The sequence below is a fragment of the Helicoverpa armigera genome, chromosome 12 (genome assembly GCF_030705265.1).
Source record: "Helicoverpa armigera isolate CAAS_96S chromosome 12, ASM3070526v1, whole genome shotgun sequence".
Lineage (NCBI taxonomy): Eukaryota > Metazoa > Arthropoda > Insecta > Lepidoptera > Noctuidae > Helicoverpa > Helicoverpa armigera.
The window spans coordinates 2,050,542-2,074,279 of NC_087131.1; the positions used below are offsets into that span (position 1 = coordinate 2,050,542).

General features: G+C 35.6%; 1 protein-coding gene across 1 annotated transcript in view; it reads right to left on the bottom strand.

Moving 5' to 3' along the window:
* Positions 1–23,738, bottom strand: part of LOC110378007 (aminopeptidase N) — a 37,365-nt gene that overhangs the window by 5,281 nt on the left and 8,346 nt on the right. Inside the window, exons 2-10 of the mRNA XM_021337075.3 lie at positions 11,907–12,621; positions 9,504–9,659; positions 8,881–9,174; positions 7,708–7,891; positions 7,243–7,399; positions 6,673–6,932; positions 5,228–5,429; positions 4,612–4,892; positions 84–283 (exon numbers count right to left, since the gene is read on the bottom strand). Of these exons, the coding sequence (XP_021192750.3) occupies positions 84–283; positions 4,612–4,892; positions 5,228–5,429; positions 6,673–6,932; positions 7,243–7,399; positions 7,708–7,891; positions 8,881–9,174; positions 9,504–9,659; positions 11,907–12,621 (2,449 nt within the window). The remainder of the gene's footprint in view (positions 1–83; positions 284–4,611; positions 4,893–5,227; positions 5,430–6,672; positions 6,933–7,242; positions 7,400–7,707; positions 7,892–8,880; positions 9,175–9,503; positions 9,660–11,906; positions 12,622–23,738) is intronic.

The following is a 23,738-nucleotide window of genomic DNA, read 5'->3' on the forward strand; positions in this document are numbered from 1 at the left end:
GAAGCCTTATTTCCATACCATAAAGCCTATTCTACCCTATTCCTCAAACGAATTCTGAAAATCTTCTTCTAAAGTCTACTCACTCATTATGCGCATCAGGATTCGGCGAAAGCATCCAATTAGTATACATCCTGACGGCATTCTCCAAGCAGTCAGGGTGTTCGAAGTGACAGGCCGAAGCCAGTAGGTCCACTCGGTACTGTGATGTGATGACACTCTCGTTCGGAGACACCTTCCATCCAACTTCCTTGACTGCATCGTTTAGAAGTCGGAGGACGTAGTGCTGGAAATAAGGGCTATAGTTAGCTTGTTTTTGGACTTCTGAGAAAGCGTTGCATAGTTACTACTAGGGTTTTTTTAATTCGATTTATTTAATCAGAAGATAGTAATCGGTAAGTATTCGATTGTGGTAAACTCCCTTTTCAAATTTGGTAGTTTACGTATGATGATTATGTGATTACTTAACAAAAGAAATGTTTTTTCTGAAATACATGTTTTACACTTTTGCGGCTTTTGTACCTACGACAAAGCAACATTACTTGGGCAGGTCTAGTGTTACCTATATTTTTTAAGTACACAAATAAAAAATGCTCTTAATTGGTCACATCTTCTTGATCTTAAGACTGACATGATTCATTTCGATATTCCGCATTCAATGTCTGACTCATTATTATTTTTATTTTTTATCAGAACCGATTAAAAACTTATCCTGAAATTATTTAATTGCAAAGTCATGTATTTAGTTTTTACATTTATGACACTACTAGCGACATCTATTGAGCGATAAATTGAAACTAGAATTTAAGATTCCGGCTAAAGTCTTTGCAGAGGAATATAAAATGGTTTTGATTTTCAGAAAAATAGACTTATGAAGACAATCACATAAATAATCTTATATTTAAAAATGAATTGCTGTTCGTTAGTCTGACTAAAACTCGAGAATGCTGGATCGATTTGGCTTATTTTGGTTTTAAAATGTTCGTAGAGGTACAGAAAAAGTTAACGATACGAAGTTTGCTGGATCAGCTAGTAATTGATTATAATAAACGTTCTTACACCCAAACCTATTCATTGAACTTAAACAAAAAGTGAATGGAATCGTTTCTTTAAAAAAGGTTAGTAAATAGTTAGGTATAAATGTAAATTTAAATAAATAGGTACTAGGTGAGTTCATTAAGTACTTTTAGTACAACTTATACGATATTTTACTTTTTTATTAGAAACAAAACGTGAGTTAATGCTAAAGAATTTAGTTAGATATATTATCTGATTTTGTGTATTGATTAACAAACCAGGACACTTTATCGTTCGATAGTAATCAGTTTGACAGCAATTATCGGTACGATCACGCATTTTAATAATTCTTCAACTCATCCATCGCAAATGCTGATAGATACAAAAAATATCTATTCTATACTAATACATCCACATGATCTTCGCATGCTGTTACTGCATGTATCAATACATACAAACTGTAATGTAATACCATATTATTTTTTAAAAAGAGTAACCATGGAGTTTCTTGCCCGTTCTTCTCCATAGGAAGCTACTTTTGGAATGGGCAACTAGAATCAAACTTAGTTATAATTTTGACGTTCATAAGTGCTTGTAAAGGCCTAAACGAAATAAATGATTTGACTTTGAATATAATAAAAAAGAATCATTTTTTGTTTGTTTGGCGACCGAAACCATGGGCAGATATGAAAAATTATTTCACTGGAAAGCTATATTCTTCACGTGTAACATAGGCTATATTTTATCCCGCTAGGGCTATTGCCCTTTTCTGGATATATTGTTCCAACGAGACGCGGGTAAGACCGCGGGAAAATCCCTAGAGTGTAAGGCTGACATCCACCAGGGTTTCTCCGGATTTGTCCTAGTTTGGAGACCGCCCGGCCGTCCGGGTGCCGTTTCAAGAAGAGTCCGGGGAAAACCCGGACATTTTCATGTAAGGAAGCACGGCAGCACATGGCAATAGTAAATGGATTAAAAACTGGGTATTGTTCTGGTTTAGTTTTTTTTTCAGCTTCGTCCGGGAAAAACATGCGATTTACGCAAAATGTCCGGGTTTTTTTAATGTTTGTTCGGGTTTGGCGAAATTCGAGATGGCAGCCCTACTAGTGCGGCGGCAGCGGCCGTAAGAGCACGGACAATGTAAGAGCCCGCCGCGCTCGCGCTCAATCCCTTGCATTTACGGCCGCTGCCGGCCGCTGCCGGCCGCTGCTCTTTCAGTGGGGATTGACCCTAACAATAATTAATCTAGATAATAAACTGCACTTTGATTTGCTAAACCTACCTAGGTAAATTTCTCCATACCTACGCGATAATTTTGAAAAACAAAAAAATGCGATAATATTAACGATAAAATTGTAAATTCCATTTTTATCGCATCGGCGTTTAACTTTTGCATTGCATGGTAATAAGTAATAAAAAAAACAATAAAAGTAAAAAGAGTAAACAACATTTTAAATGTCTTAGCGTAAATACTTTTATTTACTATAATTCCTTATTATTTACTTCAAAATTAGATAAATTCAACGTGACTTAGTAACAAAAAATTTAAGCATTTTTATCTCTGAATTACATATGATTATTAGGTATGTGTTCTCCTTATCTATCTACAGTGATAATGATCTATGTAGGATCTAATACGTAAATTAGATTAAGTACGTATTAGCATTGTAAACAGGTAAATACCAAGGGCCAAACAAAATATGTACCTACATTGGTTATCGCTATCGTTCAGGAAATCATAGATTGACCTAGACCAAAACCTTCCTTTTATATAGTTAAGTAGGTAACTAAAACGCCTTCCTCATTTATAAAGATCTATCTACCTAGCCGGGGCTGCGGGATTGTTCGAAAGTGTTACCGCCCTGGTACTTAAAAGGCCTACGACGGAACACGGCGGTTTTTAGTCAGTAAGAGTCTGACACTCCCTCACCGCTGCTAACCCACGTGATATGCTAAGAGATCCAAAATATATAGGTACGGCGAGATACCGAATAACTTTGATGATTGTAGATAATTTATATGGGCAATATCCAAACGCTTGCAAATTTGCAGATAGTTAATGCTATTAAGTAATAACCCTGAATTTTCAAGTCATCCTTCTAATATTATAAACGGGAAAGTTTGTAAGAACGTATGTATTTTAAATATAATTCGGCATTTTTCCCCGAATGTACTGAAATGATTTTATAGAACCAGAAGTTCACCTAATACACGTCTTAAGCCGGGTATCCACTTAGATTCTCCGTGGTTCGCGAACGCGCCCGCTCCGCAAACCGAACATAATGGATACGTCGTGATCGCGGAGCGCGACTGGAGCACGATCGGAGCACGCCGGAGCGCTCTGGAATCGGTTGTACACTGTACACGTTCACGTTCGCGGAGCACACAGTGTTCGCAAACCACGACGAACCTAAGTGGATACCCGGCTTAAGCCTTCAATATTTCTGAATTATTATTATGCGTAGCCTCTTTAAATCCCTATGCGGGAAATAGTTACTCTCTAGTTTACCTACAGCATACGGATGAAACCGCCGGCGGAAGCTAGTATTGTAATAAATCCTACAAGATTATCTAGGTTATCTTAACAATGATATTATCTCCAATAATATTTCCCATAATCTTTATTGAACATGTAGGCATAGTTAACCAGTTTTTTCTTGTACCTATCACTCGGAATAATCTGATTTTGATAAAATTGTTCCGAGCCTAGCCTGATGACGTTAGTAGATTGTAACAAATTGTTCTGATGTTAAACTTTGGACCTCATGACCGCAGTAGAACTAAGGTGGATTATAATCTGGGGGAAACCAAAGATTAAAGTCTACTTTCGTCTTCCGTAAGTACGAAACGAACTCTGTAAATCTTATTAAGATATATCAAGACGACCAACACCTTAGTCTGCCCGTGACCATGGATGCTGTAAAGGATCCGAAACGTCGGGATTAAATAATATTAATATAACGCGATACAATCCGTAAAAGTAGTTTTATTTAAATGTCTAATATTCGCGTAAGTGTCAGAAATCAATATCTTATTAAGCCTTCAGCTGAAATATTACGTAGCCCATGACGACCATGATCACCATCATCACAATACATTCATAAATCGTAATAAATTTAATGATTGTATATTATAATCCATAGTTTAAAATGTAAATGAACACGGCATAAGAAGGGAATTCAAACATTTGAAACTACTAGCGACATCTATTGGCAAAATCAAAAAGGTGTAATTGATTTCTCAATTTTATTGCTGTATAATGTCTATTAATACTCAAGGAGAAATCACTAACTGTCTTCTTATTCACAGACTATTCTTCAGAAGTAAATTAAGAGGGAATAACACTCAATGACATTCTTGTTGGCGCAATGGTCACTATGACTGCCGGTCGCGGTTCCGGGTTCTATTTCCGGTACTGTCAACATTTGTGTGATGAGCATGTGTGTTGGCTGTGGTCTGGATTTTATATATTCGAGTACATGTATAGTTCATCAGTTGTGTTAGGCACAAGCTAATAAATGGTTTACCATGAGGCTAACCGACAGTGTGTGAAGTTGTCGCAATATTTAAATATTTATATCAAATTATGTCACTCACCCCATACTCCAAATAATGAGCACCTTTCGAGAGCATCGTGTCAATATACCCCAGCGCCGACAAGCCCGCTTTCCAAGGCACATAGCTCCTCTCATGTGCGAGGTAGCTGGTCACATCCAGAGCAGTTCTGTAGTCCAACCGACCGGTGAGTGCGAGGTTCATGGCATCATCTACCAGCTGAGCACGGTTGATGATGTGGATCTCTTGGAAACGGGTGGGATCTTTGAGGATTTTGATGAGAAGCTTCCAGTTCTGAAGGTCGTAGTTTACACGGTAGAATCCTGTAATGATAGATCGTTGGGGTTTATAATGATCGTTACATAGATTGGGAATTTTGTTACTTGTGTATCAATTCCTGTGGATGAAAACAAAATATCTGCAGTTTGAAATAACACTTTTATCATTTAAGATAGACATCTAAGTTCATCTTAGTTAAGAACGATATACATAGAACGTTCAAGCACTTTCATGCTACGTCAGTATTCATGTTGGTTTCTCAACCAATTTTAACTTTTTTTTATTGCAGACTGGATTCTAAGATTTGCACTTTTTTTCTTTTTTTAAATATATCTTTTAATATATTTTTTTATAGTTTTACAATTCAAAATACCTTTACCTGTTTGTTGAACATTTGCAATGAACCAGTCATCCGGCTTCATAGTAATATTGGTGACGGTCAGAGACTTCTCTCCCTTCAGCCATAGCTTGGGTTGGGTGGTTTCAAAGTCTTTCTCAGAAGCTGTCGTGTATGACACCGGTATCCACCATATTGGAGATTTTTGCGCTCCAAATGTGTCGTTGATTAATACGAACCGTTCCTGTAACAAAAGTATTTTTATTTCTCAAGATTTCTGGTTCATTTTTAACCTAGATTTACAGGAATAGGAAGCTACATAGAAAGATTATTGTGGCAAAACTTCCTTAGCGTTGGATTTTTTATTTGGTCCGCTAATGGTTTTAGCTGTTAGGTAATCTGTATCAACCATCATAGTAGTATTAGGTATATCCCTTTCTCTGCCATCTTATAACAAATACTATACTCCTCTATCCCTTAGCTTTTTGTAGATATTTTAAAATTCAGCTTAAACATACCTTCGCGAAAAATATGCATAGTTTCTTAACATCACAAGGTTCCATTAGTCTGCATAACGTTATGAAATATAACTTTATCTTTCAGACTACGTCTTGCAATATATCTAGCGTGACTGGCAGAATATTTGAGAGGTAATTAAGATATTTCCCTAATCATATTAGAACTATTAACGAATGCATTGTCACGCGCTCATAGGTATTAGTTGGGATAAGATAAAATACCTTGTAAATAATATGTGAAAACCGGTCACGTGAATTTTAACTACATTTTGATATCGCTAAGATGATAATAATAATTATTAGGTATTTTCCTGTAGACACACTTTCTACATTACAATAAAATGTAGCCCAATTTATTTTCCTTTTTAATGTGTCAAAATCCTATCCGACTCCAATCACAATTGGGATCGTAGGAGAAAACTAAAGATATAGTTTACTTTTGTGTTTTACGCAATTTATATTATTCAATGGCATTAGAAAATTATACAACATTTTAATTCTATGAAGAATTAATAAATCAAATCGAAGATTATTTCCTAATGACCCATACCGCGATAAAATAATATCAATGTCCCTAATCCGATAATTTTGTCTGAAAAATATCAGCGTTTACGATATCTCAATCATGAAAGCCGTTTATGAATATTGATTGATTATCATTTATCATTATTTTTGCGATAAATTGGAGTGCAATCGTAATTTAATTGTTTATTTTATAGCTATGTCGCGTGACTACGAATAATCGTAAAACGTGTATTTTTTTTAATTTGTTCATAGTAACGCCAGCTAGTGGTCGTTGAGTATAAAAAATTAAACTATCTTTTTAATGGTTACGGATTTTAACGCTTGGTGTCGCTAGTTATCCCCAATTGTATTGCAATTTGTAAAACGACCACATTATTGATTTCACTTTATACCATATCAGAACAGCTTTTAAAAGGACTGTCTCCATTTCCGAAAATAACAAACCTGTGTAAAATACAAAGTCCCATTCTCATAATTCCTCGTGACAATCAGGACTGGGAAGCCAGTCTGCAGGGTCCAAGAGTCCATGACTACTGCGACATCAGCGTCAAAGTCTCCAGTCTTCCTGGCTGCACTGGTGAGGGCACTCCAGAGGTCACGCTGTTCAGCATTGCCGTACATCTTGGAGTTCAGGTAGTTGGTCACGCCGGCGTTGAAGACGTCGCTTTTGAGGACGTGGTTCAGCATACGGAGTAGGGCTGATCCTGGAAGACAAGGTTTTTTTGTTTAATTTGCTTTTTAATTTGACAAATCAAAAATGTTTTAGGTTGTGTTATGTCTGCGTAATCCTCAGTGTTTAAGAAAGAATGATCACCGATTTTTGACAGATGTTGAAGATTCTCAGTGCTTAGAAATTGCAAATAAAACATGATCACAGATTTTTTATCGATGTTGAAGTATGGCTATCTAAAATGTGCGGAAGAAACTCCCTTTTACGCAATTATTTTTGTCTAAGTTTAAACAAATCGTCGTTTGGACACCTATACTTTATGTCCTAAAACATTATTTCTTTACCTTTTCCATACGAAATCTTATCGAATATAGCATCAGCTTCCTCAGAGGCGCTGACTTCAACAGACAGCTGATGCGAGGAGTTGAGGGCGTCTAGTTGGAACACGTTGTGTACTATGTCCAGAACACATAGCTCGGTTATATTCCATGATTTTTCGACCTAGAATCGAAGATTAAGTGGAGTGACTTAAGTATGCGTTACCAAAAAAATATAAGTTACAGGGCATTTTTTTTCATCTATTTTTTTAATCTAACTATTATCGTCCGAGTCTTGTTTGAATTCAATTCACAATCTTGTTTGTTTTATTAGAAGAGCATGTACCAAAATTTTATTTTTCATCTTAATAACACAAGTATAATTATACCCAAAAATACATAGAAACAGTCAACATTGAAGGATTATTTCTATAAAAAATATTATCGTTTGTGTTACAGTATGAAAGTACCGCAGAAATTCAGAATACTCACAGCATTAACAGCAACATATTCAACATAAGTAGCAAAGCCCTCATTGAGCCAGAGATCTCTCCACCAGATCGGAGTCACCAGATTGCCGAACCATTGATGAGCAATTTCGTGAGCTACTACAGTAGCCACGTGGACCCTATCGGTGCTGGCTGATACACCTTCTTCGTATAGCATTGAAATTTCCCTGTAATATTGAGATTAAGATTTGGAGTAATGTAAGATGATGGTGGTTTTTGCAGAAGGGAATGGATGATTGTAGCATGAAATTTTTCACATTTATTGATGAAGGGAAGACAGAGAGGCATTCTTGATTCTAAGATTATATTACAACGTAGACACATATACATCTGCATTTGAACACACGCTGTAATAAGAAAAAATATTTATTATTCATATGATTTATTTGCGTTCCACAAGTTTGTCAAGGTGTTACAATAGGCTTACATAACGCTACATACATTTGTGGACCCTGTTAGAGCACAGCAACATTAGGCATTTAATGCCAGTACATTACAATTTAATAAGGATTGTTAGAAATAAATTGAAAGCATTCAACAAGAAACCATAATGACACTACACCATGTAATTCAAAATGAAGTTCAATCCTAATCCATCAAGAAACTACAACAAAAATTACGCATCATTTGAGCAAAAATAGGAAACAAATTCGACCACTCAACAGGACCGTTTTGTCCCAATATCTGGGATCGAACAATATGTGTGAACGCCCAACCCTCACCCCAAATCAAAGGGATGATAGATAGTCGGTCCCCAGCCGATAATGAAGTGTTACGACTCATTCATCCATCAAGGCTCACCCCTGCGTCAGATTTAACGGAGCTGATTTTATTTACCGGTCGCTACGGTTTCATTACTTTTATGAGGATCTCGTCTGTGTTCATTTTTGTTTTTGGTATTAAATGTATCAATAGTATCTTGGGTTTATCTTGCTAAAGCTAGTTCATTTTTCAATAACCTGTCTTGCTTTTCTTTAACACAATTTAGAAGTAGAAAATACTGAGATCTTTTTACCGCCGTTCAGTAGTTTTGCCAATTAAAAATATCCTTCAGCAGACAAACTGCATAGTTGCACTACACTAAAACAGCTCCCATATCAATCCTTCAAACTCTTTGAACATCAGAAAAATAACAAAAATCCAATCAAAATCTTACCTAAAAGTGAGCAATCCCCAATTCTCCATAGCGCCATTCTTAAAATCCGGCAAAGCAATCATATCTATCTTCGGCAAGGGAAACTTTATCTTGTAATACTCTTCTAAATACTTCAGTATCTTTGGTCCAATTTCCAAAGCAAAAGCAGCTGATTGGACCGCTTCACTTCTAGCCCAGACCGAGAACTTATTGTTCGTCATATTCTTGAAGTCGGTTACCGTGAATGCTACTAAGTACGTAGACATTGGTAATGATTCTGCATAGTGGTCCCATGTGTAGTCCGGGAGTATTTCACTGTGAAAATGCCAATTAGACTCAGTTATTAGGATAATAAAGTAATATTCTAATGACTTTGTGCTCGTAAAAGCTTGCAGCTAATGAGATAAACAGCAGAGGTATTGTTAATTCTATTACGCGTTGCACAATCTAAGACGTTTAATGCAACGGATTATATTTCAAAGAGCACTGCAATAAAGATTTTCTTTTGAAAATATCTCAGCAGTGTTCAGTTACAGCTTCTTTCATCAGACTTAATAAAAATTCTGCAAGTACTCAAGTACTTAAGTTTCAAGAGTCTCATCTATCACTCCTTGAAGTCACTGAAGTTGAACATCAAGACTTACTGCGGACTCTGTCTAACGATGTTCATGTTAGAGAGAGATGTCATGTTGTTTGGTCGTGCGATGCTGATGGTGAACTTTGCTTTGAGAGCTGGTTCGTCCCAGCACGGGAACGCACGGCGGGCATCCATAGCCTGGAACTGGGTGACTGCTATCCATCTGGAAAATTAATTCGATTCCAATTACACACTGAGATTCGTGCTGTTAATGACGGCACGTAGATATCTGTACTTAGAAGTCAGTTACAAGCCGCTAATCATCTACCTATATTTATTTATTTATTCCCATTTTTTTCCGTTACCCTCTATCCTACTGTATTAAAAAATCGTCGGGTCTCCTTAGAGCATAAATAATCCCTATCGAAAAAGGGATAATACTACCATATCAATTTAGCTACGTACGTTTTTATACCATATCATAAACACCTGAATATATTTTTAAGAAGGTATACATAGAAAGAGAATATGAAGACTTTTTCCTAATTCACTGAAGTAGTTAGTTACAATGACATCTATTCAAATCACTAGTATCATCATTAATTTACCCACAAAAGCTTATCAAATACACCACATTAAACTCCAGCGGTACAAAATCTCCAATCAACCGTAAATACACCCAAAATTCAGATACAGTCACCAGACGAAATGTCCAATCAATTCCGCAACATAAAACCAATGGCCATGGCATTCAAATTTCGCTAACAATACTCGAGGAAAGCAATTAGAAGCTCCATTGTATGACGGAGAATATTAAAGAATTATTTTATAGCTTATAATCTGTCGTTCGTATTCAATGCGACGCGTTTATTCATGGGCCGAAGCAAGATGTGTCGAGTTACGTGACTCGCTCGCCTGTTATTTTGTAGTTATGATTTTAGAGCATATTTTTTATATGTGTATTCATAAAATAAAATAGTAGGGGAATTATTGGTGTACTTTTAAATCCTATAGAGTTACAGATCTTTTTTTCCAATAAATACCTACTAGTTATCGAAGTAATATGGTTTCCGAATAAAGTCTCTTCAACAATAGGTACATGTTTTATTGAACAATCTTCACAGGTTTTTACATAGGCAGACTGTGACCCTTACAATAAAATGTATTTAAGAGCATCCAGTGATTACATTTTATTTAAGAAGATTTTAGAAAATTATAGTGCTTATTCCATATTACTCAATAATGCCAGTGCCAGTTCATACATATTTATGCACGACAGTGTACTCAGATACTATTGAACTTGACAGTTTGTCCTAGATTGTAATAACTGGTTATTAAAACGAGACGTTACGAAGCATAATAGTATTTAACTTAATCATGGCACTTTAAAATGCTTGTTTCTTTTCTTGCAAACGTTTATAATAAGGATGATCAAGCAAATCTATATAAATAAAAATGAATTGTTGTTCGTTAGTCTGATCAAAACGCGAGAACGGCTGGGCCGATTGAGCTGATTTTGGTTTTTAAATGTTTGTCGTAGTCCAGGGTAGGTCTAAACAGTGAGCAAATAAGGAAAAGGCGGTACGAAGTTCGCCGGGTCAGCTAGTATTCAATACATTTCCACCTAACAGATACTTATTAGGGCGCGTCTAAACGTTTGCAATTTTCCAGTCATTTCAAAAATATTTTACGGATGCTGATGTCCGAGCAATCTATGGCGAAGGCATGTGTTGCTGTATGTTTGCTATTGCTTGCAATGTTGTCAGCCACTGTGTTGCAGCCACATAGGTACTGCACATAAAATGTAGCCCATCTAGATGCAAAGGGAACAACAGAAATTAAGGCTACAATTATTTTATTTTTTTTTCATTTGGGCCAAACGCTTTATAGTCTTTGTTTGATATCTAATAACGAAATATTCAGATACTTTCGCGAAAATAAGTTCGTTAATCCTATGCCAGTTTATTCAACTTGTTGCTACGCGAAACTTCCCCAAGTATTGCTCAACTAGGCCTAACTATATTACAAATTCCTTTCATGATCCAATCTACTGGAAGGGACATTAAATATAAATATAAAAAAGTATCCGTTGCCAGGCATTTTGCCAATTCCAATAAATATATATTACGTGGTTACCTTGTATCTCAATAATCATAATAATTTATATGCTTCGGACGTCCCACCTGTGTGCAAATGTGGAGCGAAAAATGTTAACATGAGTATTTCTACGAGTAAATTGTTTCATCTTTATCAATATTAAAAACTTGTTCGGAGATACAATATTATGTACTTTTATCATCATCTCATCACCCCCGAGCCTTTTCCCAACTAATTTCGTCAGGTCGGCTTCCAGTGTAACCCGATTTAGCTGAGTACCAGTGTTTTACTAGGAGCGACTGCCTATCTGACCACACATACCTACATCTACTTTTGGCTGCTGTACGAAAAAAAACAATTGATTCCCACTTACTTTTTAACTCCTTTCTCTTCATATGAACTTCTGTAGAATCCATGTAGGTTATCGTTCAACAATCCAGTATATCTGACGGACATAACATACTGTTTCCCAACCAATAAACTAGAACCCAATGTCAAAATATGAAAATTCCTAGGAACATCTTCCAAATGTCTAACAATGTATATCAAGTGATCGTCATCTATTTCATGGATCCTTATTTCATGTATCTTTAATTCAACACCATGGAACGTTAATTCTTTTGTTTCTTCAACAATAGTCAGATATATTGTGACTTCTCCATCAAAAGTGAAATTCCCTTCGAAGATATAAGGCGTTATGTTCAAGAAGTATCTTTCTGGCTTCACGTGTTTTGGTAGCCAGAGATTCGTGATGTTTGTCACTGAAGAATGTGTTGTTGTCTCTAGAGGTATGACTGATCTACTGCTTTCTGTTGTCAGTGGTAAGACTAAGAGCTTTGATTGGTCACAATGGCAGAGCTCGTACTTCGTAACGTTTGCCAATTGGTCGACTTTAGGGCATGCTGCGTAGTTGTAGACCAATAAAGAGGCTGTCACCAGGGCTAGCGCGAAAATCACAAGGATTATGAAGGCCAGGCATTTGGAGAGGTAGACCCCCCTCTTGGTCTTTGTGGAGTAGTCAGCGTTTGTACCGTCCATTATGTTTAGTGGCTCGTGGGCTTGGGTCATTACGTCACCGTTTACTCGACCTGGAAAAGAGAAGACTTCGTTATAAATTTATTTATTTGAGAAATTTATAGTTTTAGCTGTTCCCGCGGTTTGATGACCGTGCTAAGAGAACTAGTTCGCACACCTGGTCAAAAGTACCCTATGTGTTATAGACATTATTTATGTCAAGTTTTATTTAAAACCATTATGTAGTTTTGATTAAAAGAGTAACAAACATGCGTCAATCCACACATCCAAACTTTCGCATCTCTAAGCATCATATGATTTACGAAATGGAATAAACTTCAAAAGTCTTTATAACTAATTCCTGCAGCAATAACCAACTTAATAATATCTTTCATAACAGTATATAAAAAGCAAACTGCACAGAAACAAAGCCATGCTTCACAGAAGGAAAATGAAATCGAAACAAAATACTTTTTCGCAAAATACGAGTATAAATTGGCAACATTCGTACGGACAACCGCACGCAGCACCGACGTATGTTCGCGGCTAAAAGCAATTTCGTCGAAAACAAACTCATCAAAATGTCGGTCTGTTTGTTTCAAAACTAAACCGCTTGTTACAGAGTTTATTTGTGTATCTAGGCTTACTCTAGTAGGTGATTAGAGAATATAGCAAACGTTTTCAGAGTTAAATTGTTAATTTTGGAGGTTGCTTTTGTAATGAAGAGAGCAAACAATCAAACAAATCTTCTGCCTTTTGAAGTTGAGTCTGTAATTCTGTTATTGCTTTATCATTAAATTCTGTACTGTTTAGGATCAAGGATATTACTTAACTCGAAACTCATAATTTAATATTATTATCTCCTCCTCTTGCCCCAATTTTTATTTGGAGTCCCATAATGCCTTCTTCTTTGTATATAACTACTACTTCTTCTTCTCTGTTTGATGCTATCACATAACACACAATCCCCTATCAAACAAAATCAGTCTTTCACACAATCCATCCACTATTTCCTTGCAACTCAACATATGTATGTATGTATGGTGCTAGAGTAACCATTATTAACCAAGCTTTGAGTCGAACTATCAACATCAAGACATACTTTTATCATCCTCCGAGCCTTTTTCCCAGTGTCGGTTTCCCGGATTCAGCTGCGTACCAATGCTCTACAAGAAGCGACTGCCTATCTGACCTCCTCAACCCATTTACCAAGACATACTTTTATAAACCTAGATATTTATAACGAGAAGAACCTAGACCAATATTCTACAGGACCTAGATAATATTAGTTTATCGTTATCAATTGCTTGTCACATGGCAGACAGTTGACTATTGTCAAAGGTACGTACGCAATTTGCAACTACACAAGATTGCTATTGTAATGAAGTTGTACCAACGTGTGTTGATACAGACGGAGTCAGAATGAGATAATCCTTAGTGTACGTTCACGTATTTGTAAGCAAATAAAGATTTTGAGTCCTACCAAGGTATAAAGGGTTTGTCTCGACAGCTAATGGAAAGTTAATAACATAAAAATCTTTAAGTTTAGACATGCCACGAAACAATAAAAAATTATAAGAAGAATTTGTAAGTTAGATCAAGCAATCTGCCTTGATCAGCCAATAAAAAAGGCAAAGATTATTCTGAAGTCTTGTAAAATCGCATTGTTAATTACCAAGTTTCGATCTTACATTTTTCTAAGGTTACTTTTTAATTAGGTGCGTCTTTTTTGTAGTCCTTCGGTTTTATAAGGACCACCAACCTACCTTTTTTGTTGTAAAATCTGTGGGTGTATGTGAGGGAGTATCAGACACTAACTGACTAAAACCCACCATGTTCCTTCTGGAGCCCTTTATGTACCAGGGCCGCGGTAACTCTTTCGAACTATCCCGCAACACAAACCAACCTTAGCACATTATTACATTACTCAAGTACGTTATGCAAACAAGGTTGTTCAGCTAACATTAATTTAGAAGCTAATGTTCGTACATCTAATGGACCTAAAGGCGCGTACGCACGTACGAACACGAACATAGCGAACACAAACACCAGACCCGAACATTTGGTTCGTACGTATGGACGGCATATTCGAACACGAACGCAAACATAGTTCGAGTCGAGTTCGCGAACAACAGTCGTGAACACTATCTTAGTAGCCATTGTAAGTGGTCGATTGTGAAGTTATTAAAGCGCTTCGAACACCGTCCATACAGAACACACTACAAGGATCGCCGCGAACATGTTTGACGAACAGAGTGTTCGATGTTCGATAGTGGTACGCACGTGCGAACCAAGTTGTTGCATATATATGTAACGCAACAAATTTGTTCGTACGTGCGTACGCGGCTTAATGTTATTCCTAAACTAGTTCTAAATGGCAAAGGTTTGTTGCTCATTGTAAGCCAAGGGAGTGATTCTAACAAGATTTTAGTTAAGTTTAGAGTGTTAGTAAGTGCAGAATGTAATTTGCGTTACTTTTCTTGTGGCAGTTATTATCCATACTAATATATTATATAGAGGATTTTTTTACTTTGGTCACATTTTTACTGTTGGAAAGCTATGCTATCCCCGGGTGACATAGCTTTAGATCTAAGAAGGGTTATCTTATTCTAATTTTTAAGCTGTACTGTGATTACTGCTAAGTAAGTAGTGACAGGTTTCGTCAAAATCCGTTGAGCCGTTTGCCCGTGATGAAGTAACAAAGATACACACATACTTCCTCACAAACTTTCACCATTGTAATAATAGTGAGATTACTAAGCAGTTCTCATTACTTCTTCTCCATCTATTTACAATTAAAACTAGATTCAATAAAGAATATGCTTCACCCTATGTTACCAGTAAAATGTTGACACATCATAAATCATTTCAATGGTTTTTGAACCAGTTACGCTGGTGCTACTGGTTTTCATTCAGCGGTTATGAATAAAGATTAGGGTAATTTACTTAAATTATATTTTATGTTAAATGGTTCTTTGGTATAAGATTCCCAAGCAGGAGAAAGCATTATTATACGTAGTCCACGAGAAATAATAATAACTTTTATTAGAAAAATTGGAACTTAAAATTAATTCATACATTGAGCTTCTTAGCTACTAATACTTACTATAAAACTACAGGAGATTTGGTTATTTCTTGCTTCATATAAAAGTATAATCATTATTCTTCAATGTCAGTGATAAAAATTTTTTGAATTAGTTTTATTGAAATCGATATTCTTCCGAATCAAAATTCTTCAAATATTAATAGAAGATGTACACTTTAAAAAGCCCTTATGTCCTTAAAAAAATCTTCAATGAAAAAGATAACGAAAATGAATTCAATGAAAATGAAACGGTCGTAAAATAGAGAAGCGGCTCAATCGAGCGCCCTCATTCAGCGACACAATCAACATTGTTCGGGCTCTGATTGAAATCTGTACAAGTAATCAGTGCTCACTTATTGTGTGCTACAAGTTAGTAAAGACCAGCGACTCCAAAATAACTGAGTTTAATTTATTGTTTAGCATATGAATATCGTCCATAATCCATCCTAAGGTGGTCTGGAAGGGATCGCTTTTAGCGATAAGACCGCCCATTATTTCACCAAGTTTAACTAGATCTAAGACCAAAAATTTGAAATTGGTGTACCTAATAAAGTACATATCTGTATATCTATATAAGTAAATAATAAAAAAAAATTAAGCAAAGATTTACTTGTATCATCTTGATCTGGACAAGAGTCGCTTATCTTATTAAATATTTTAGTGTGCTTTTGGGATCTACTATGAGGAAGATAGTTACGTAGTATGATTCTGTAAAAGAGTTATTCCCAATTTGTCATTAGTACCGATTGGTCACCAACTATTTTTTCCATACACCAAATCCCAATTGGTCATTCGAGCAAAATAAATAATTTAATATTTAAATTTTGAGTTCCGATTAGTCACCCGCATAAAATTTCACGTATCAGAGTACCGTCAGAAATAAAAGTGTTAGAAGAAATTTTAAATGAAAAACTTCGATGTAGGTAAAGGTATAAATAAATATAATAAAATTTACATTAAAACACAGGTGAAGACAACATGGGCATTTTATAAACCCGAAAATGTGAGTCGATACTTTTTGTGCCGGTAACAAAAGTACCAGGGGCCCATAACTAGCAAAGAGATTGTATACATAAAAATGATGAATGATGGTGTAAATTGGTATGTTTATCTACAATTAGGAAAAAAACGTAAAATACTGACACTCTTGACTGCTATACTCCTGTAAGTTATGCGGTCCTAGTACACGGTGGGCAGTTCCATGGACACTCGTTGATTGGTATATTACTCATCTGATTTATGCGATCCTGGTATTTTGGTTTTGGCCGTGCGGTGTGTGACGCCGTTGAAATTGCGATTTTATTAATAGCGTCTTGCCATATTCGGAAAAAACATAACCAAAATAAATAAAAAAAAAACATATTACAATATTGTAAAGCTTATCTTGTTGACAGTACTTTTTACAAAATAAAGTACGGATGACCAATTGGGACTAAGCAAAATAAAATATTTTATTGAATGACCAACTGGGACACGTTTTTTATGGATGCCAAATCACTAAAATGACGAATCGGGCATAACTCCTGTAAAAAGTGCACAGCTCACATAAATATGTAGTTACAAACCGTTATGATGACCATTCCCGTTTTTATCGTTCTTATCACAGTAGAATGAATAAAATAATCCATTTACTAAAAACATTTTCCCCATTGTTATTTCTTACAACAGATTATTCCTTTTTTTTGTAATCGAAGATAAAACGCTCACCGCTTATAACTTGAACCGCCCTCCTAGGATAACCCTTCCAGCATCTCGTAGATGCAACTTAATACCGCCGTGATGAAACTAACAGACGGACGAACCAACGGGTTAAAGTTTAACTGAGAGTTTTAACTCAACTAGTTATAACTGACACAATATTTGTGTTAGTTAAAGCCAGTTGAGTAAGCTCGGGGTTGAAACAAGAGTTTTGAATAGTTTAGCTTCGTTAAAATAATTGAATTTTTAAATAGTACTTGAGTGAAAGAGAATAGATGGTGTGGTTTTGGAATTAAGTTGATTATGTAGAATATTACTTGAAATATCTTGTATGGTACCTAAAATATAAAATTGTAATTCGTGTCGTCCAATATAAGTACCAAGAAATTCAAAATCATATTCTTACACATATCCACCGTATGTAGTTAACTGTTACCCTTTCTCTCAAATATTACATGAAAACCGAATATTTTTTTACTTGTGAGATAATGGCAATTTTACTTGTATAATATTCTAATACATGTTATGATAAAAGAGGAAATATAATATACCAAAGAATATAGGAAGAATCCACCAATATCAATTTGTCAGTCATCTATCAAGTGAGACATATTGACGCTAATGGATAAAGAAAAGCTATATAAAGAGTATATTATAGAGTGTTCATAACAATGGTAAACAAAGGTAATTATACCTTTTTATCTTGACAATATAGTCATCTTTCATACAGGAATTAATTCAGGAATATATACTGTCTATCTAGTGTGAATTTGGCCTTAATTATAGGGAAACACGATGGATTCTTAAAGTCAATTTACTGTATGAACAACAATAATTGATGTCTTTGAAAGTTATAAGTACGTAAGTTCTTGTATTATTCAAACACAAACTGGATACCGTTTTCAGAGGAGACTTTCATTCATCAGAATTAAAGTAACAGCGTAGTAACACACCAATTCATAATATCAAAGACACTAAAACCAGTCACAACTTTATTAACATAACCAAGTTCAACCAATTAGCAAAACAATACACAATATTACATACTATGCCCCCAACATAAGCTTTCATTTCGTAACAACATTTCTCAAATCTGACCTGCAGACAAACGGCTTAACTTTAATTGGCTTGTGGACGAAAGCCTGTGTCATCTCTGTGATCTAATAAGAGTAGCCACACAGTGTAGACAAACCAGTTGGCCGACAACTCACCCGATGGTTGGCAATTTTTTTTTAAAGGGAATCTTGATTCATTTTGATCAATGTTTTCAGTCGGTCTGAGAATCAAATGCCCAATCGTTGCTCGTCGTTGCATGTGCTTACTAACATTCATCTTCATACTTATCGAATGCTTATGAAATGGTCGACTAAAACAGTATGCAGTGAGCAGATCCTCTAAGGGTTTTCTAGATTTCCTATCGTTTACATCAATCAATCTAGTGGCAATCCTAGCAAAGCTAGCTCGTTTGGACGCAAGAAGAGTAATAAATAGGAATAATGAACCATTTAACTCACGCGCATAGTTTATCACCTTTCTCAGACCTTAGACTGTGTGTATCAGATACGTCATTTTTAGTTAAATAAAAGCTTGACAAACAGATTTACGTGAAAAAATTCCTCCTTGTATCTAATAACCCAGTAAAATACTTATGAAAACTTTTAGAAATTACGCTAAATATGAAAGAACGAGGAGACAGGAGATGACCGAGGAAAATATGGATTGACTGCTTGAAAGAGGACATGCCTAAGACAGAGGTAGAGTACGATGTCTGACAGAGAGAAATAATGGAAGGAAAGAACATATTGTGCCAACTTCAAATAGCTTGGGAACAGGTCAGGAAGATGAAGAAGACTGCATATATTTTAAGACTACAAACCTATATGTATATTTAAGTAGGTAGGTATTGTTATATCTTTAACAAATGACAACATTTATAAACTGTAACACTTTTATTCTCACGCATCGCAATAACACGACTCAATAACAGTAACTTGAGAACCAGCATCGATTCATTTGAAAACATCGGTCACAAATCTATAGTAACAATGTATAGGTAGTAATCGTAACACTAACATAAGCGTGAGAATTGCCCAAATTAACTTAAATAAACTACCAAAGATAATTATGAAAAAACTAAGGCTGAAACTTAAAACCAAACTGACTGTCTGCCACCGAATATAAGTTACGTACGGTACGTTAGGCAGTTTATTATTTTTAACACATATTCACTTTTTCACAAAGTGTGGGCTAAGTATGAATGTGGATGGAGAGGAAGAGGAAGACCTACTAAAAGATGACATGAATAGGGAGGGAGTGAGTGTCAGTATAACAAGTGAAAGGGAAAAATGGAAGCGGAAGACATATTGCGCCGACCCCAAATAAAATTGGGAACACGGCAGGAGGAAGAAGAAGAAGACATATTCACTATTTCGTTCCCATCTAACCGACGATACATATAGAGGAACATAGATGCTAACATTCGGCGGCTGACAGTCACTTTGGTTTGAACGTAGCCTGACTATATTATTGCAAAAAAATATTAAGTCACTGCGGGAATATGTGTTTAACCTAAACAGTCAAGTACGTTTATTATAGTAAAACATTTTTCCTTGTACCAACTGGATATCGCTAGTGGCTACGAGCAAATCGTTTCAAAATCCGTTCTATTTTTCACATTTAATAACAATATTTTTACCTATATATCCATATGCATTATTTACACAAATGTATCAATAAAAGTATATTAACTCAAACATACCCTTGACAAGCCCTTGCACATGTTTTTAGACAATAGCCAAGGTGTGTTTATTCTTGAACTATAACCAAAATATATTTGGCTACCGATTGTCTCGCGGTTTCACCCGCGTCCCTTGGGAACTACAGCATGTATTGAGATAAAATATAGCCTATGTTACTCGGGAAGAGCGTAGCTTTCCAACGGTGAAAGAATTTTTCAAATTGGTACAATAGTTTCTGAGCCACGGACGAATGTTTTGCCTTTATTATAATAGTGGAGACATAGACACAGAAATAAAGTTAATTTAGATAGTCACATTTTTTTCTAACATAATGTTACCTTTTTGTAACATCACCGTAAAATTTAAAACCACTACACGACCACCTATTAAAAGCATAATTTATATGCACTTTGCTTGTACCAAGTAATCTCCCAGCACACACGGGCTTTGAAAACTTAATGAGCATATACCAGCAGTCGGCTTTGTGCAATCTGAAGCATGAATACTGCCTGAATTTACTGAAGAAACCAGCCTTTTGTGTCAAAGGACCGGACTGGGTGGCCCAGAAAACTTTAGCAGTATGTTTGTTTGCTTGGATAAGCTTGGAAGTAGCTTAAAACGAATTTTAAAAAGGCTTGCTTGAGTCTTGACAGGTATTTTGGAGCATGTGGCATAGTATGTTAGTAGGGAGATTCTTTTGTGGATTTAATTGCCCATTTTTGGGGATCAGTTTGACTGCTAAAATAATTATCTGATTGTAAAAACAGGCCTCTAAGAGAGCTATTGTTTAATAATTGCTTTCCAGGTAGAACGTTGAACAGATTTTCCCTGGAATTTGCAACTGTTCCGTCACCCTTAGAGAAATAATTTAACTCTAAAATGATGATGTACACTCTTGTTCAAAAACATCTCTCAGAGTATTCAACTAAAACAGCACCAATGTGCATTACCCAAACCAGTGCATCAGTTTCAAAGGCTACCTACAAAGACTCATACGTATTATTTCAATTTCCCACCTTCTATAGTTTACATAACAATATGTAATGTTTACATAGCAACAGTGTAACACAAAGATTCTTATATTTCTCAAGAATCGATATTCTTTTATATGTATTCTTCCTTTTTATGGCACGCGCTTGGAATTATTTCCGCTCCCGGGATATTAGACAAACGACGAACGTACATAGACAGTATTTTTAATTAAATTCTTTCACGGCTTTTTCTTTTTAAATTAAGGAAATGAGAAAAAGATTCGCTTTGGGTAAAAAAGTTAAGGTAATCGGAGATTTGCAAACACACACACGATTGGCAGTAAGTACCTATATATCAGATTCGCGCTATGCACACATACAAGGCTTTTTATCTCTCAATAAGAGATGCAAAGATGGGAAATTCATGGCTGCATAAGCAAATGCACGGCAAATGGCATGATGATTTTGTTATTATATTCATGCATATGCCTCAATCATCATCATAATAATTAATTAAAACCAAAAAAATATGTAAGTATACTGAAATATTTTTAGGAATTGAATTGTGGATTACTACAAGACTTCGAGGATAGCAGAGAAAACTCCGAAAGACTTGAAGATACATTTTCTCCGTAACCAAGGCCGTTTGAAGGACTTTTCATCATACCAAAGAATATTCCATTATTCCCACGTGACAATATTACAGGTGTTATATAAAATCCAAACATTTACTCTCAATAACGAGCATGGGATACTTAAATATTGATTCAGCGAACACCTTGTGTTTGTTCGTACAAGTAACACACTATAAACTGGTTGTGATTGGCATAATACGAAGATAAATATTACATAATATCTACATAATTAATTCTGTGTATGTCAGTTTAGTTTGTGGGGGTTTTAGTCGTGTCTTACAGAAAGTATTGCACCTCAAATAATCATTGTATGTAAGTGCACCTTTTCGGGTTCTGATCTATCTTCTCGACAATTTAAAAATACCAATGAACAGGGAACAGAGCTACTGAAAAAAAAATATATTTAGAAATATCACAATTATATTAAGTTCAGCCGAGTCTTATGAATTTGAGGATTATGATCATAAAAATTTGGCTTAATCTGGACGTTTTGGAGTTTTATTTCTTTTCAATTATACGAGCAGTATAAACATCTAATGGAGTACGATGAAAAGCTAGTTTTGCAAAATAATAGGCACTTATTAACTAGTAGGTACTTTACTATGCACACACCTTTACCCAGTTTACCTTCACCGAGAACCGAGATAGGTACGTACTATGGAAGGCTCTAGATTTACTTATTTCATTTTTATCGACCTCTTGTCGACAAGTTTATTAATACAACATACGACAACCTTTTTATTGCAAGTAGGATTTGTTGATGGTTGGGTCAATTTCACTAATAGTTATAATTTTTCCCCCTTTTTTATGTTACTAGAATAGTTTTTAATTGAAATGTAAATAAATATACCAATAGTTGATTACGTCATCAGTGTTTTAACCTTTTTACGTCGAACCTGGAATTATTATTAGCTTTTCATTGATAATAAACCTCAATTATCTTAAATCAACTGTTTGCTATGAATTTTCACGTTCAATTTTCCAAATAATCAGTTTATTTAAGTAAAACGGACTATTAACTTGGAAATCATTCATCTTTGGTTTAGTAATGATTCGTTTTGAAAACAAGAGTTTCAAACAATGTTTACTCAACCTTCGACTAAGGGAGGTTTTAATTTAATCAGTTGTTTCTTTCTCGGTTTCTCGGTCAAATCAAAAGCCATTTATTCAAATTAGGCTGCAAAACAGCACTTTTCGAACGTCAGAAATTTATAAAAGGCAGCCCCCAAAACGCCCGCCCTTCACCACTTCCTATGTGTTTTTGCTGGGAAGAAGAAGTGGCGCAACAAACTCCCCAGCAAAAACGTTAGCTTGTTAACGAAAATGGCCCTAAATCCGATACGTTAATAAAGCTTTTAAGTGGTATATTAGCGTCTTAGGTTATATGGTTATTTATTATCCTCTTAATTATATCGTGATGTCATAACCTTAGTCTAGACTGGATTGAGTTAAAGAAGTGATGTCATAGCTTATATTGCTATACAAAATCTTTGTTTCTAAGTATTTTGTTTCTGGACCTCTTTTTGTCGATATTGGTCTCGCATCCTATTAAGGTAAGAACAGCCCGTTTCTCCCGAGGAAACAGTAGCATCTCGATAATGACATAATTTTTCAATCAGTAGTTTTCAAGTCCTTAGAGTGAAACCTACGTACTCAACACGCTTCTATACGGCTCGGAAACATGGACCACTTACTCCAAGCAAGAACGTCGCCTTAACGCTTTCCATATGCGCTGCTTGCGCGCGATACTCGGTGTAACTTGGAAGGACAGGGTGACTGATAACCGCATAGACAAGTACTGCCACAATCATCTGACCAAGATGCTCTGTGGCCAATGAGAGGGTGAAACCAAGGAAACAATAACCTCCTCCTTTTTGGGAAGTCGGTTAAAAAACATCCCCCTTATAAGCGTAGATTAGACTAAAAGAATCTGTGGACACCAAGCGACTCGCCTTCTCGATTACCCCTTAAAAATATCTTAAAATACCAAACATCAATTTCTCGAGATCGTCCAGTTAAATCTCAATTGCTATAAAGGTGACTCCACAGGTTGCTATTGTCCGT